Below are 16,059 nucleotides of genomic sequence, written 5' to 3'. Positions count from 1 at the left end.
ATTGCTTGCTTGCCTGAAGCAGTGCATGATGTTGACTCCAGGTGAAGAGAGCTAGTGCTTTCTGAAACAGCTTTCTTGTCATGAAAAATTAGTTCTGCACTGAACCCGGCTCTATTTAACAGGAGACTATTTTAACCACAGCTCAAGTGACATAGCTCTTTAGAGAACAACAACAGCAAAAAAAGCTTTTAAGAGCAGTTGTGCATCACAGATTTAACTGACAAATAATAAAATGCATACTAGCTTTAGCTAAAACTTTAGCATTTTTAAAAATAGGTTACTTCTTCCTTATTTACCATGTTGATTTTTAAGCTTACCAAGGTACCTTTCTTTCTTTCAGACAGTGAACTTGGCTGTTAAGAAACATAAACCTTCTGGAGGGTGTTTAAATTGAAAATCCAGCATTTCTTCCTACTGTGTGACAGCACTTTCCAAATTACCCTCTTATGAATCAGTTCTGAAGAACTTGGTAACACAAAAGCTCTGGGACACACATGTTGGTAGAAGATAGGAAAAAAAGAGCAACATTTCTGAAGTCCCACCCTACACAGTATAGAAGCTGTGAGTGCTCCAACCCCTTTATATTTTCCCACCTGCACATTTAAGAATGTCCAAAAGATTAGGTATACAAAATACTAAACCCTGCAACTGCTCATTATTATTGAAGCACAGAGACTGAGCAGAACTAGCTGGCTGGGCAGGTTATGCCCTTCAAAAAGTTTAGGGATCGTGTCTGAAGATTATACATGTGCATGACAAGGCAATGGAGCTGAATTAAGCACGTACAGGATGACATCCAGTTTTGTGAGAACATGAACAAAGACATCCAGAAATAAACACCTTTCCAAACACACACAGGAAATAAATCAACTGCTCACAGGACAATGCCTTATTCATTTCAATAAGCTGAAGAAATGCTAAAGGTGAAAGGTGTAAATTGGCTTGTGGGTTTAGAGCAAGTACTAGAAGAATTTGAAGGGGAAAATAATATCCAAGGAGAGTACTCAATCAAGCATCAACCCCCCTTTTTTAAATAATGCCTTTTCTTCCTTTTAGGTCTCTTACCACAGCCAAACAAGGCAAACAAGAAATTAAAAAGTACATCTTACAGTACTTGACATAAAAATGCAGCAAAAGGGAATAAATATGAATCAAACATTTGATTATTTGGCTTTAGGATTGTCAGTAGTAGATGCTGTTGTTCCAGCTAACAAAGCCACCTTCTTGGAAGAGAGACAAGGTACACATTTCAAAGATGGGCCAACGTTTATTTAGCTTTAGATTTGGAAGTCACACTGAAGTCCACCTCTGCTTTTCAATAATTTATGATAAGAAGAATGTGTGCTTAATGATAGCTTATTGTAAAGCCCTCCTGCAGAATAAATGGATACTTTACAATAATTGAGCCAATAATGGTGCAGTGAAGCTGTGATCTTCAGGATGATCTACAGCACAGTGTGAGCAATAAAAAGTTCTGTTTAAATCAGAGAAACACTGAACTCTTCAAACTTCCCTGACCTTATCCTCAAGCTCTAAGGATTTTAGGAATACCGCATCCTGCACTCCTGCAGCTGGCAGTCACATTGCCCCAAGACTGCCCTGAGCACATGTGCCTTGTCATGCACACAGGATTTTGGAATAACCACGAGTGTGGATCCCCTTGGACAGCTACACCCCTGAGCAGCATGCAAAACTCACCATCGTTGTCAACTTTGTGACCAAAAGCCTCTGAGATGGGGCAGTTCAGAGAGGCTCTTTCCTACTCAGGTGCTCTTCTGCAGAGTCATGTCTAGAATCAAACACTACTGCTCCATAAGCAAACATGGAGCAGTATGGGACATGTGGGACAATGGGACAATTAGGATATGGGACATGTGGAAGCCAAAGCAAAGGCAAATTGACCTGAATCCAGGAAATGGACAAGAAGGGGGGAAAGTACAGTAACCTGCAGCAGTACAGTGTTTGGGAAATTGTCACAACATGGATGCAGATAAACACTGCTGAGGTTCCTGACTTCAGAAATCTGAACCAAGGAAATTGAGGCTCAGTGGAAAGGGAACAAAACAACAGGATTATTTATGGCACCTTTCTGTGACCTCCCCACTGCATGAAACTAAAAGAAAATTTGCCCATTTCAGTGAGGTTTGACTTTCTGCCATATCCCCTTCCTATTTTCTGTTTCTTTCTTTTCAGGTTCCTTGAGCCATACCTCTTTATTGCCTTTTTAATGCTTTCCTACACAGATTTAAAGATCTCGGGATGTTTTCTGCTGCCCAGCATTGCTGAGCAATAGTTCTGGGAGTACCTGAAACTTTACAAAGCTTAGTGATGAAAGTTTCATCAGTCAGAACTTTCCTAAGCTCAGCAATGACGCCTGGTGGTGAAACACAGGGATCCTGTTCTTCTAGAGCTTCTGTGCAGATTGTTTTTTTAATGTTCTGTTCTTCAACATTGTGGCCCAGGAACAAATCACACTGGAGGTCTCTAAGTCTTGGTTAGATAAGCTTGTCAGAGCTGATCTTCCCTGAGGACAGCAGGGTGAAGCAGACAATTTCCCAGTGTGTTTTCCTACAGTTGCATTAACTTCGTACAGCTAAAGGTGGTTCAAAGAAAGATCTTTCTGTAAGAAGTGCCCTAAAGCACTACATGTAAATATTTATTTCTGTTATCAGAAACAAAATCCTTGTCATTTCTTATTATAAAACAGTACAGTGATTTATCTCTGCTTCCAGTGTAATGCATTTGTAGGCCATGCCGGAAATATGCAAGTGGTCATCTTGAAAATATTGAGAGCAGCCAGGTCTGTAGATTGAAAATGAAGAATAAATGTGCTTTCTTAAGTAGCATGCCACAAACTAGAGCACCAGAGTGCCAAACAGTGCTATAACTTGTACACAATATGTAAATCCAAAATGAAAAACAATTAAAAGTCCTCATCCTCATAGTGAAGAATTTCTTCCTAATATCTAACCTAAACCCACTCTCTGTCAGTTAAAAGCCACTCCCTTGTCCTATCACTACCTGTCCCTGTAAAAAGTCCCTCTACAGCTTTCCTGTAGGCTGGAAAGCTACTGGAAGCTTTCCAGGTACTGGAAGGTGCTGTAATGTCTCCCCAGAGCCTTCTCTTCTCCTGGGCTGAACAGCCCCAGCTCTCCCAGCCTGTCTGCAGGAGAGGTGCTCCAGCACTCTGAGCATCTTCATGGCCTCCTCTGGACTTGCTCAAACAGGTCCATGGGCTTCATATGCTGTGAGCCCCAGCTCTAGCCACAGCAATCCAGGTGGGGTCTCATCAGAGCAGAGCAGGAGGATCACCTTCCTTGAGCTGCTGGCCACGCTTCTTATGATGGGGGACAGGAAGACCCCACTGTGTGGGCGAGACAAGCAACGTGTATGAACAGGCAGCAGCCACTGAGCTGCTGTGACACAGTTGGCATGAGCTGCCTTTGAACAGCAACGTACCCCAGACCATGTTTTCCTTCTATTTCTCCATAGCCAGGTAAGCTTCAGATCTAAACAGCTGGACTTTAAAACACCTGGATGGGTGTAGGTGTGTGTATCTTATTTCACTGGTAATGTTGTAAGGCTGTGTTTAAGGTTGCACGACAGTTCTGTAAGATGCTTTGGAACCCTTTCAGCCTGTCTCTAAAAGTCCCCAGTTTGTCTGAGCTACTATACTCTCAAGCCTGAGTAAATGAGGCACATATATGAAATGATCTTAAGGAAACCTTGGACAGACCGAGGAGTCTTAGATCAGGTTTAGTAGGTGCTACTTGCATTAACATAAGGTTCTCTCAGCTGTAAAGGTGTAATTCCTTGAAATTTTACACATATCAGTTAGAAAATCAGTGTTATGCATGCTGGGTACACTTATGCTGCCTTTTTTGTTACAGAAATAAAACCAGCAATGCTTTTATGAAAAGGCTGATCTAGTTTCTGCAACAAAGCAATCACACTTTTTTAAAGCCTAAGAAAAGCCCTGTGGACCTTCAGCAACCAACCACAATCCATCCTTTTAACAGAAGAAACTTTTCTATTGGCCTTTTAGAAAGTGTAGAGAGAAGTGCACCAAGAGTGTAAGTCATAACCAGCTGGGTGCCAAGCCTTTACAGACCATAGGGAGCCACAGGGATCCCACCTGCAGTCTCCACTTGAAAGCAGGAACAACAAAGGGAAGAAGAAAAACGGGCACAAGGCAAATCATAGTTGAATCAGCCCTCTGACTGCAGCTCAGCAGAGAGGAACACTTAAGATGCCATGACCTCAAGCTCTTCAGGCATGAGAAACCTGTGTGAGAGGTGCACTTATTCAGGCACTGCAGCTACCTGGCTACTCCCTGGAGAAGAGAGGGATAGGCAGGCTCACAGGGCTGAAGCAAAGCCTCACTTCCAAGATGTCCACTTCACTACTCTGCCACAGCACTGAAGTCAGGTAAAGAATCAGAATCAGAACATCCATCCAAGACTAAGATTATGACTTTTTTTAAAGGAAAAATATTTGATAGACAATACAATACATACAGGATCCTGTGATTACACAGTAATACTGAATCTGAGTGACCTGTAAGGAAGAGTTCCTCTCTCCTGGTGTTGTTCTGAGGCTGTGTGATAAATTTTGCTGAGAATATGAAGGAATAATCAAAAGTGATTGAGTCACCTCAGTGTGCACCATGTGCCTACCCAAGGCACAGGATTTGCACCTGTGCTAACACCCATCCCTCTCAGGCTCAAGTATAAAGCACTGGCTTAACCCCACATTCATACTTCACCTACTGACCCCAGCTAACTAAACACAATATATAAATCAGGCAGTTCAGTTGCTTGTGATTCTCTGTTGAGATGCTCAGGAAAATCAGAATTTTTGTTTTGAGTGTTCATGCACACTTTGCAGCAGGCACTAGTGGTACAGGTTTTGGAACCAAAGGAGCACTTGTCATTCACTGCTTTTAAGAAAACTTTTGAACAGAAATAGAGACAAGAATGCATACATTAAAATATTAACTACTAATGCTCTTGGAATTTACATCCAACTTGGTATGTATAAAAAAAATAATATTAAAAAAATTAAATTAAACAGCTTCCCTGGGAAAAAATGCAGCATTTTCCATTAATTTCTTTTTTTCCCCCTCTCTTTTAAAAAGCTATTATATTGAAGTTTCAGGGTAAAACCTGCATTTAACTTAACCCTTCATGCACAGAAACAACTCTGGGACTACCGAGCACTGAGACAATTCAGCTTTACAAGGGCTGCAGATCGTCTTTGAAGTAAAACTCCTTCCTGTCCCAGTTTTATTCCACAAACTGCACGTCTCGTCTTTCCCATCATCCAATTCTGAAGCCTAGCTGCTGTCTGAGTCATTGTCTTCATCTTCTTTTCCACACAGAGCATGTCTGGATGAATCATTGGCTTCTCCCAAAGGAACAGCCCCCTTCCTCTGTGGCAGGACACTGAAAAAGGCCTCTTTCCAGTCTCTCTTCTCCAGGTATGCAAGGATGATCTCAAACACTGCAACATTAGAAAAGCCCATCAGCTCTTTTACAGGGAGGTAAGCGAATTGCTGATAGCAACACACCCCCAAATCCATCTTTACAGAGGTTTAGGTGCATTCTCTTGTGGCTTCTTCAGAGCAGAACTGATGAAATGCAGGCAGGGACAGACACTGCAATTCTGCTACTACTGCAGCCTGAAGCCAAGCAGGACCCCAAGTCTCCAGCTGCATGACAGGATTTCTCTCAGGGACTGAGACAAATACTTCAGTCTCACCAGTGCCTTCTGTACAGGCACCAGTGCTTTCATACGTTTGACAGGAATCCTGCTGTGGATGCACTTTAATAAAGATTTTGACCCCTCCTATAATTAGCTCTAATTAGCTCTTCCTTTCTATATAAAGCAACAGTAAAAGATCCAATTTTAGAAACATGTCAAATCTTACAAATACATAAGTTTTTTTGATAATTTTTTTGATAATTTTTAAGTCCCGTGGCATACTATATCCTCCTCCATGCTTAAATAATCGTTATTATAATGCAAATGCCAGCCTCATTAATACGGCACTTTCAGAAAATAAAGTTACTATTGAGCACTGTGTTACATAAAAAAATAAACTTGAAATAAAGCAAGGTAAAATAAGCTAAAGAATGTGCAGTGGGGCACAATAAGGACTTTCACACCATGTCAAAAATTTCCATGAAGGTCTGAGTAGGCTGCATTTTGCATGTACTTTTGTTTAATGACACTGAAAGACAATCTAATAATAAAGCTGAAAGTTTAAAAGAAGCAGGATTCAAGGCTTGGTTAAGCCATTAATACTTCAATCAGAACCAAGAAATCAGGTAAAAATACAGTTATGAAAGTTCAGTAGCTGGAGTACTGCTGATACCAACTGAGGAAAGTCTACAGGTACTGAGGCAGTTACTGCTGAACAAAGCTGTTGAAAGAGGTGAAAACATCACAAACATTCATCCTCCCTTGGCATGAAATGTGTACCCTACAAAAAAATACAATGTTGGATAGTTTCCAACATTTTACCCACTTATAGAGTAAACCTGGAAACAAGACCAGGATGGTAAGAAAGCCACAAGTAATCCTCAGACAAGCCAACAGGATACAATGTTCACTTCTAAATGGCTAAGCACCATCATTTACATTTAACCATATCCATAATATTTAAAGGTCACGGCAATTAGTGTATTCTGAAGGCAACTAAATTCAAGAAACATCAACATAATAAAACAAGGTTTAGGCATCTGCACTACAGTGCAGTGGGTTTGAACTGTGACTATTATAGGTATATTCTAAAATAATGTAATTATTTTGTGATTTAGAACTTACCATGATTGACAGCTAACACTTTCCGACTGTTCATTTTGACAAAGTTTCCAAGTGGGAGCTGTGCATGACCAATTCCCTGCTCTATAGCTTTTCTGTAAGTAATTCCCTGGGGAAAAGACACCAAAACAAGTGGATTGAGAATAACTGTTTCAGATCAGCCCACACAGATTCACTGCAAGTATCATTTCCTGGCAAGAGTTTTGCCTGCGCTGCCATGCTGTTGCTTCAGAAGTTGGTTACAAAAGAAACTTAACCGGATTGGACAGCACCTTCCTCAAGGGCTACTACCACTGGAAAACTCACTACTTTGTATCCATGTCACACTGTGACCTGTGGTCAAAAGGATTGTAAATGAAACCTGTTCATGCAGCTGCAGCTCTAGAACCATCAGCTGTTGCCTGTTTTAAAGGTGAGCTTATGTAAAGTACAAAGCTATTCAGGGTGTAGTCACTCAGTATTTTTTCAGAGGAAGAGTAAAGAATAAGAAAACTCTGGAACACAAGCCACTGCTACCACTACAAGTGTTTTTCACATTTCTTCAACATTTTTTGGAATTCCTTTTTGAAGAAGATTTCTCATTATTAATTATGTTAGTTTACATATGAACAGCAATAATGTCAAATAAGGTGCCAAAAAAAAAGCTTCAAAGAAACAGACCCACAGCTTACCTTGTGGTGGTTGTGATCCACCAGTCCTCCAATCACATAGGCTTTCTTCTCATCAAGCTCTCTGAGAACGTCTGGGGAATCTGAGGTAAGATATACTAGGTCTTCTTTCTTTATTAGCTCACTATAGTGCTCTGTTCTAATTTGGATATCCTCAAAAGAAGGTAGTTAAAAGAAGTTACATTCAACTGATGAAGTGCTGGCCAAGCTTTACAGACCCAAGATGGGACTGGCAAAATAAATCCAACAGTTTGTGGTCTTTCCACATTCCTCCTTCACGTTCAAATACGTAGCACAGTGCAAAATTATTTTCTGTGTAAACAATCCAGTCCCTAGAGCACTGAGTTGTAAAAATCAACAGGAAATTTCCTGAAACCCAAAAGAACTTTACAAGTCCTTAAGTTCTTGTGATTCCCTTCAAATGTTGCCATATTTCTCCTATGGATCCAAGTAGTTTTCAAGTCCATTAAGAAAAGTGAACCCAGAAGCAAATGCTTAGTTAACATTAATTGTTCAGTAAAAGAAGTTTATGCTAAGCTCTCATGGAGCAGCTATTGCACAAGAACTGCTGGAAACAGGACTGCTTTTATTTGTTCTATGTGCTGTCCCATTGCAGTTGTTGGAATAGTGGCTTAACAGGGAGTCACAATGAAAACCAACACGAGCTTGACCATAGGAGAAGCTACTACTCTCCAGAACGCTTCAGCACTGAGAGGAACGTGATGAAAGTGAAAGTGCACACCAGAGAATCACATCCCAACTGGCAAGTCTTGTTTTGGACGTGGATAAAAGAGCACTGCCAAGACAGACAACTGCTGGAACTGCCTAAATCAAGGAGTCCAGCTTAGACTATCAAGAATGGAATTTGTTCAAAAAAATAAGTGAAAATGATTTTGTGTGTAGTTTTTCAAGCAAAAATCAAATCTAGATTCAAGAGAAGCAGTCTTTGGCTTATTAAAGTTAAATCAATTAAAAGGACAAAAAACTACACTTTTTCAAATATGGTATTGCTCACATGTATTACAAAAACCCATGTGGAAAAAAATCATGTTCTTCACAACTAACGATATAGTTAACAACTACAATCAAGACTTCAACTTTTTAGAGAAATACTCAATTATTCACCTTCCAATTCACCCATCCTTTGTCATTTTCATTCATATTGGTCTTCAGCTGTCCCCCATGGCTGGTCAAGTAAAACTTCAAACAGAACAAACAAGAGGTACAAAATACAGAAACGTCAATTTGCCACAATCTGTTTCCTCTCTTTCTACCCTTAACTGTTAGCTAAAACTCTTAATATATTTTAGATGGAAGTGGTACTAGGACCATATTCATACAGTTAGTGATACGTTTAAAAGACAAATTCAGACTTATAGTGACTTTTTAAAAAATCTGCCACAGCTAAAAGCCAGAGTATCAACAGCCTCTTACTGGCACACCTGGATCTGGCACTTTTCATCTGTATGCACATACTGTTCCATATATAGGTGTATCCTTATAACATGTGGGTGTTACAACAGAAGTAATTTTCTTATGAAAGAGGCAGCTTAAATATTTTCTCTTCCTACTATAGTTCTCATGTTTGGTACTTGGCAACAGTCAGCGTTCAGTTTGTTCAAACTTACCTGCACAGGATGAAATGCCTTGCGGTTTTCTGCGTAACATCTCTGAATCTGCTTATGAAGCTTCTTAACATCCTGTACACAACAGAGTTTGTTTTTATTTAGTCCTTCATACAGACCATCACAAAATGCTTTATCATAAGCCACTCAGAAGCTAAAGAGAGAAAAAGGAAGCTTTTAACTGGCTAAAGTGACTACTCAGAGAGTATGGGCATCAGATTCTGAGAGAAAAAGCACTCATTGTGAGGGGATTACGCCGACAAGGAGACACACACATCTTCCACACAGGTGTACTTAGACACCTCTATGCATGTGCTGGATTTTCATTATTCTAGGGGGAAAAAAAATCACAGGGATTTAATGAACATACAGAATTAATCTGAGGAATCAAACAGGTTTATCACTGTGACGACACTCAGTCTGTAACCCATGGGAAAATCCCGAGAACATACAGTCTATATTTAAGAGAATTAAATATACCTAATTCATCTGAAGTTCCTTTTACCTTTAACACCATCAGGTCATCAAAGCTGCAGTCCACGATGAGGCGAAGCGTGCTGGGAACAACTTCCCTGCGCATGCACTTTCTGTCATTCCCCTCACTACTGGAATCCAATTTTGACTGACGTTCTAGTTTTCTCTTCTGGCGTTTTTCTTTTCGTTTCTGCCTAAGTAAACAAACAAATCAATCCTCAAAAAGTGCTGCCAGCTCTGCTGAGGTACTGTGTTGTGCACACAAATGCAGACTTCTAGGACCAAAGTGGTTGTCCTGTGACTGTGATAGTTTAAACTCAGCCTGTTGCCTGCATTTGTGCCACACTGAGACCAGCACAAAACACACCCCCTCCCGCCTTTGTGAAGTTCTGTAAATACCTACAAAGACAGACATCGACACAAATTCAATTTGCTCAATTAACCCAATGCTGGGAGTCTCGTGGATTTGAAGGTGCTTGAGTTAAGTCTCATAACAGAACTAGCCAAAAAGTGGTTAGTTTACACATGAACAGCGATCACAGTATCAGGATCAGAATAAGGAAGACAATTTACATCCTGTTTCACTGAACAGTTTTTCAAAAGGCTTCTGAAGAAATTGTTCCATCCTCCTGTCCTCCTGACAGGAGCAGGCAGTTGGGAGGTCAAATTTCAGAGACAGCAACAACCACTGTCTTGGGAAGGAGGACCTGGCAGTCAGTGGGATAAGAATAAACCACCATCAGTGCATTTGCAGATACACTTTCTTTCAACACAACAAAACAGAAGCTCTGTATGTCAGTGTAACTTATAGCACAGCACTTCATGCGTCAAATGTGGCTGCTTTTATTCAGCATCTTTGTAAGAATCTCAAGTCTGACAGCACCAGGAAAATAAGAACAAGACCACATGTTCTGTCTCCCTTCTGACAAATAACAACATGCACGTTTGAATCCCTCCTGACATCCTCCTGAAGCCGAGGAACAATTATAGGATGAGGAGGGGACGCTTACCTCTACAGCCTCTTCGAGTGCAGACCAAGTAGCCTGGGGCTACTGCTTTAAACCTGGTATGGGAGAAAACTGGTTCAACTGCCTTGATTTGATGAAGCAATTCACAAGCACATGCTGCTGACATGTCGTTATTATTAGCACTAAATATTACACGGGAACCATGGAAAGCTGCTTTGCAAACCATACCTCCGTAGATCTTTCTGTTCTTCCCACTGCTTCTGCTTCAACAGCTTCTTCCTTTGCCTCTTGGACATGGACTCAAGGCATTCTTCCTTGCCTGAGCCTGCCTCCAGTCTCTCTACTGGATTGTCATTTGACTTCCCCTTTCCTTCCACATCAGGAACTTCAGGGAATGGGGTATTTTCCATTGGGACCTCTGGACTGTCTGTGGGTGACTCAGATGACATTAGCTTTTGGCTGGGTTTTCTGACTTGTCAGCACATGCCGGATATTTCATTAAAAACAATTCTTCTGCTCACCAGTTCTCTAGGAAACAAAGTGATATTAAGTGTCATTAATAAGATGCTCAACTAGAATAAACACCACTCAATACCTACTATAAGCCTGAATAAAGAATAAGAGAAGGCTTTTTTTGTTGTTTAAAGCCTCTGCAAATAATAACATGGAACATTCTAGAAAGATTATAACCTATATTCTGAGAGTCTAAAATTCTGCCTGCTAGATCTGCAGGTAGTGAATAGCTTCTGATTAAAAACTTCGCAAAAGAACAAAAGCATAAAATTAGGGAATCATACTGAATCAAATGTAATAGAAAAAAAAAGCATTAGCAGGATGTGTACACAAACACAAAGAATTAAAGACGTGTCTTGCAATATAACTACAGCAGCATATTAGAGAAATATGTAATACAGAAGTATGTAATTTTAAAGTGACTAAAGCCATTTGGGGGGGGGGGGGGGGGGGGGGGGGGGGAAAGAAGTGTGAACGAGCTGTACTCCTTCAAAATTAATTTTTATTTCTCCCGAAAACAGAAGACACTGGACAGTAACAGACACCGGCCACTGTCAGAAGACAAACACAGTAAGTAAAAGGATGAACAAATGTTATTCAGCAAAACACTCTCGGTTCAAACCAATTACAATTATAACCACTCCTTTCCCATGGCGAGCACGATTTTTCCGCACTAGCAGCTCCTCTGTGGAGAACGCTGCATCTCCACCAGGCAGGAAACAGCAACCCCCTGCTTCCTGCAGCGGCAGCAGAGACAGGAAACACACAGCACAGCAGAAACCCAGCGGAGGTTTTGCTGGCACATCCCGATTTCCTTGTCCGAGAGCGTTCGCACACCTGAGCCCTACGCGCACGCCTGCCCGCGTGCGTGCATACAGGCGCACAGACACACACACACGTGTACACACACACACACACACGCTCACACACGCAAGCGCACGTGTATCTATACACGGACACGCCATACACCCTTCATGACTGCAGAGGGCCGGCCGCAAGCCCGCGGAGGGCCGTGTCCCGCCCCGGCGGCCAGGCCGGGCCGGGCGCGGTGCGGGGCCGCGCTGAGGGCCCTGGGGGCCGCCATGTTCCCCCCAGCCCCCGAGGGGCCTCAACGTACCCGCGAGCCGCCCCGCGCGCGCCCGGCGTGGGAAGGGGCGGAGCTGCGCACGCGCAGGCGCGCGCGAGGGGGAAGCAGAGCGGCGGTCGCGTGAGGCCGCCGGGCAGCGCGCCCCCCAGCGGCGGGCGGTGTCAGGGCTCGCGCCACCCCCCTCACACCCCCAGCCGTGGCTTTGGGGGCTCCGTGAGGGTAAAGGGCAGCGAAAAGGAAGAGAAAAGCTTATTTTTATCTGATGGTTTGATGGCCCCGCTGAGTTCAGGCAGGGGCCAGCGACGTATTTTTGGCTGGTGGCATTCCTCAGGGCAGATCTGTAGCTGCAGAGGACCCCGGCAGTGCCGCGCTCCCTCCGCCCCCGCCGGAGAGGGCCGCGCCTTCGCGCTTCCTATTTTTGAAGGCCGCCGACAATTAGCTGTTTAAACTCCGGTGTCAATGCCCAGCGAAGGCAGCGTTCTTTCGCCGCCGGATAACTTCACGAAAGAATGCTGCCCTGTCGTTTCTGGAGACTGGGATGATATTCTATGGGAACAATGTATTTTGGGCAGCCTGAGTATGTAGATGTCTGTTTGCCCCTGGTTAACGAGGCGCACAAAGTTAGCAAACACACGAGCGTGCGCTGCCATAATCCCCTTTCCGTGTGCATCAGTGTTTAGCTCAGGTTTCATTGGTGCCACATATACACACTCGGACAGTTTTAGTGCTGGTTTCGGGTTCGCCACAGCTGTGTTGCACTCACAAAACTGTGTGGTGTCACTATAGTGAGACACTGACCTTTCAACTGCTGCTGGAATTTAGTATTTGCTGTAGTATTTGATCTAATTTGTGATTCCTGTTCAGTGCATTGCTTTAAAAATAGCTAGATTTGCATTTGCCGGGGTCTATTTAAAACCTCGCTGATGTTACTATTAATACCTAGCTTGACACACCAGCTTCATAAAAGCCCAAATGCTCCAGTCTCCCTGTGGAGAATTCTTTGTTGTTTTTTGGTCACAGAAAGGCAGCAGATGATTTACCAACAGAAGGCCTTTTTTTTTTGAAAAAAGCAAAATACATCTGACAAAGTCATGTAATACTCAGATGTGCTTTTTCCTAGAATGAAGAAGCTGCTTACGCAGTTTGTTTTTCTCATAGTGCTCTCTGCAAAGCGTCAGTCTTGCTCATCCAGCCCCCTGTGTCCTCAGACAACAACAGAGCATCATGCAATGTTTTCCAACGTCTGCCAAGTGGTGACAAAGTGAAATGGAAAACTGAGCAGTTGCAAATATTGAGAAAGAGCTGTCTATCTAAATTTCATTATTTTATAGGGCCTTAACATGACCTTTTCAAGATGCTGATCCCAATGGTGAGTCACCCTCTCTCCCAGCAACAGAAAGAACTAAATATTCCAGAGCTTAAAGCTGCAGCTCAAGAGGCAGACTATGGAGAAGAAAAAAGATACTCATGGGAGGCTCGGGTGTGGGCAATGCCATTGCTCCCTGTGGGCTGGGCCTGACTGCAGCGCTCTTGAGGAAGGCTCAGGGTGCAAACTGGCTTTGGCCAGTGGCTTGGACAGGTATCTCTGACCCCCTGACCCCTGTGGCAGAAACAGGGGGTCTTATTCACCCAAAGCCTGGGAGCTGCGGGCACCTGGGCAGCAGCTGAAGGGCAAAGATGCGCTGGGGTACTTTGGTGCTTACACTTGAAGGTTTGAGTTGAAAAGCAAGATCTTTGTGCTGTTGCTTCAGAAGAGAAGGCAGAAAGAAACATTTTGTTGACTCAGAACATGGGAGGAAATCTCATTAGTTTTATTAGGTTGTATAAAGATATGAGCCCTATAGTTTGGACTCTGGAAAATGTGCAGCAGCAGGAATACTTTGACCCCGGTCTGTATGCCAGCATGGCGTGAGGCATCCATGAGGGGCTGAGCCCACAGCCTGTACGTGGAGTGGACTTTGGTGGGCACAGCGCCGTTTGCACGGGTGTAATCTGCCTGAAAGGAAGTCACTGCTGATTAGCTCTGGCCATAACTGAGGTGAGGCTCAGGCCTCCTGTTTCTAAGATGTCTGAAGAGCGCCCCAGCTCTGTGTTACCGGTATGCCTATGGGTGTATAAATGTGTGTGTACGTGGAAATGTATGGACAGAATTTCTCTACGTGGCAGTTATGCCCTTGGCTCTGTAATTGGCTCAGATACAGTGGTGTCCAAAGAGAGATGTGGATTTACATCAGCAGGGGATCTGTCCAGGGATATTGTAACAGAGGCCTTTTAAAAAAAATATTTTATTTCAAAGAAGAAATAAATTTCTTGTGTCTCAAGAGCACAGAAAGAGGACAATTGCTCATCTTCAGATTCCAGACCAACATCACGCCCCCCTTCTGAGTAAAATGTCAATGCTGCTTTTCTGAAGCAGGATCCATATCTCTGGTCTTTCTCTAGATGGAGTTGGTTTTGCACTAAGATAGTGTCCTTATTTTTTTCAAAACAGCACAGAAAGCCTGGAAAGCTCTTTGTTTACTAAATGCAACAAAAGGAGTCCTCTGCCTCAGCCCCTTGAATTCGGGAGCATGTCACAACCTGTGCTGAGAAAGCAGCATAACCAACCACAAATGGGGAAGAAGCAATAGCAGACCCCTGGGGTTTTCTAATCTCCTCCCTCCCACGTGCGCACACACAAACAAAACACAGGAAAAGGCCCAGGGGGAACTTCCACAAGGTGCAGATGAGCATGGGGGAGAAGCAGTGGCATGGACCTGTTGTTTCCCACTCCTGGGCAATGATTGACATCCACAGTGTTTGCTCAACTTCTCTTTACCACAAAAAACAGAGGAGGCACTTATACCACTCAAGGTGAAGGCTGCTCTCACTTTACCATCCCTTACAGAGGATGGGGCCCTCTGGGAGCATCTAATTGCAGCCTGGGGTGGCACTTGCTGGGTTGGGATGTGTGTAGATCACAGTCACATGAAAGAAACCTGTGGAAGTGAATTGGAAGACTGTGTTGATGGCTCACTTGTGTGTTTCCTTTACTTGCAGGAGCAGATCCTGCCTCTTCACAGAGCTGGGAAGGCTTTGTGTGCTGGGGAGAGGCATGCAGCCTCGCAGGGCATGCCAAGAAACACGGAGGGTTGGCCTGCTGCCCCACTGACACCTGAGGGACAGCTGAAGGACATCCTTTAACCAGCCCTGTGGCCATGAGGTTAGTGTGAGAGGGTCTGGGATTTACTGTCAGAGGAAAAGGGAAGCATGTGGGTTAGTCAGCGAGGGCCTTTTCAAGGGAGGTGGTGAAGGAAGCACAAGGAAAGGGTGAAGGGCTTGGTTTGCCCTGCTCCCAGACCTTGCCAAGCAAGTACCCTTCACAGAGATGGGACAAATGTCTTGTTTTATCTCATCTTTCAGGCTCTAACCTCTGCCACTGCAATGATGTAAGATAGAGGCTGGGGATGCTGAAAGAAAGAACATTGATTTAGTATGGTACAGTGTAGCAGGCACTGACATCACATCTGAGTCTGTAATGAACTAGGATCAGTTTTTGGGATGGCACTGATAAATCCCATGTACTTCTGCTTCCTGGAAGACCCTTAAAAAAACCTCTGCTTCTGTGGTTGCTCAGAGATGATGACAGATGATGCAAGACAGTGGAAACAGTGGTCAGGATCTGGCCCCTGGCAGAAACAGAGCTGATGGTCCTTTCGTTCAGAGAGAGGAGTGGTAACAGGATCTCCTGGTTCTTCCAGCACTGGAGGTGGGCTCTGCTGCTCAGTAATGGGTCTGTGTGGACTCATTTTTTCACTCAAAAATGAAAGCCAGGGTGATCGATAAAATGGGGTAGAAACTGCCAGTTACCTTAGTTCTTAATAATTAACTGGAAGTCCTTTAATGAACTTAGTACCTGA

At 43.4% G+C, this 16,059-nt stretch overlaps 1 protein-coding gene across 5 annotated transcripts; it reads right to left on the bottom strand.

Moving 5' to 3' along the window:
• Window positions 1–2,642: 2,642 nt before the first annotated feature.
• On the bottom strand, window positions 2,643–12,319 carry TRMT10A (tRNA methyltransferase 10A). Of its 5 annotated transcripts, none has more exons than XM_071431860.1 (8): window positions 12,191–12,319; window positions 10,789–11,088; window positions 9,624–9,786; window positions 9,122–9,193; window positions 8,619–8,693; window positions 7,497–7,646; window positions 6,829–6,934; window positions 2,643–5,502 (listed from the first exon to the last, which is right to left on the bottom strand). In XM_071431860.1, exons 2-8 carry the CDS (start codon window positions 11,007–11,009, stop codon window positions 5,336–5,338), a joined length of 954 nt encoding a protein of 317 aa, XP_071287961.1. In that variant the 5' UTR covers window positions 11,010–11,088; window positions 12,191–12,319; the 3' UTR covers window positions 2,643–5,335. The 5 variants fall into 5 exon arrangements, with proteins under 5 accessions (XP_071287961.1, XP_071287960.1, XP_071287963.1 ...); XM_071431859.1 differs by lacking the exon at window positions 12,191–12,319 and adding an exon at window positions 11,703–12,184; XM_071431862.1 differs by lacking the exon at window positions 12,191–12,319 and adding an exon at window positions 12,014–12,184.
• Between the last annotated feature and the right edge of the window lie 3,740 nt (window positions 12,320–16,059).

Source organism: Agelaius tricolor, unplaced genomic scaffold, assembly GCF_023055355.1.
Source record: "Agelaius tricolor isolate 1412-34295 unplaced genomic scaffold, bAgeTri1.0.p SCAF_8, whole genome shotgun sequence".
NCBI classification, from domain to species: domain Eukaryota; kingdom Metazoa; phylum Chordata; class Aves; order Passeriformes; family Icteridae; genus Agelaius; species Agelaius tricolor.
Note: the sequence above shows the minus strand (reverse complement) of the source record. Positions and strands in the feature narration are given on the sequence as shown.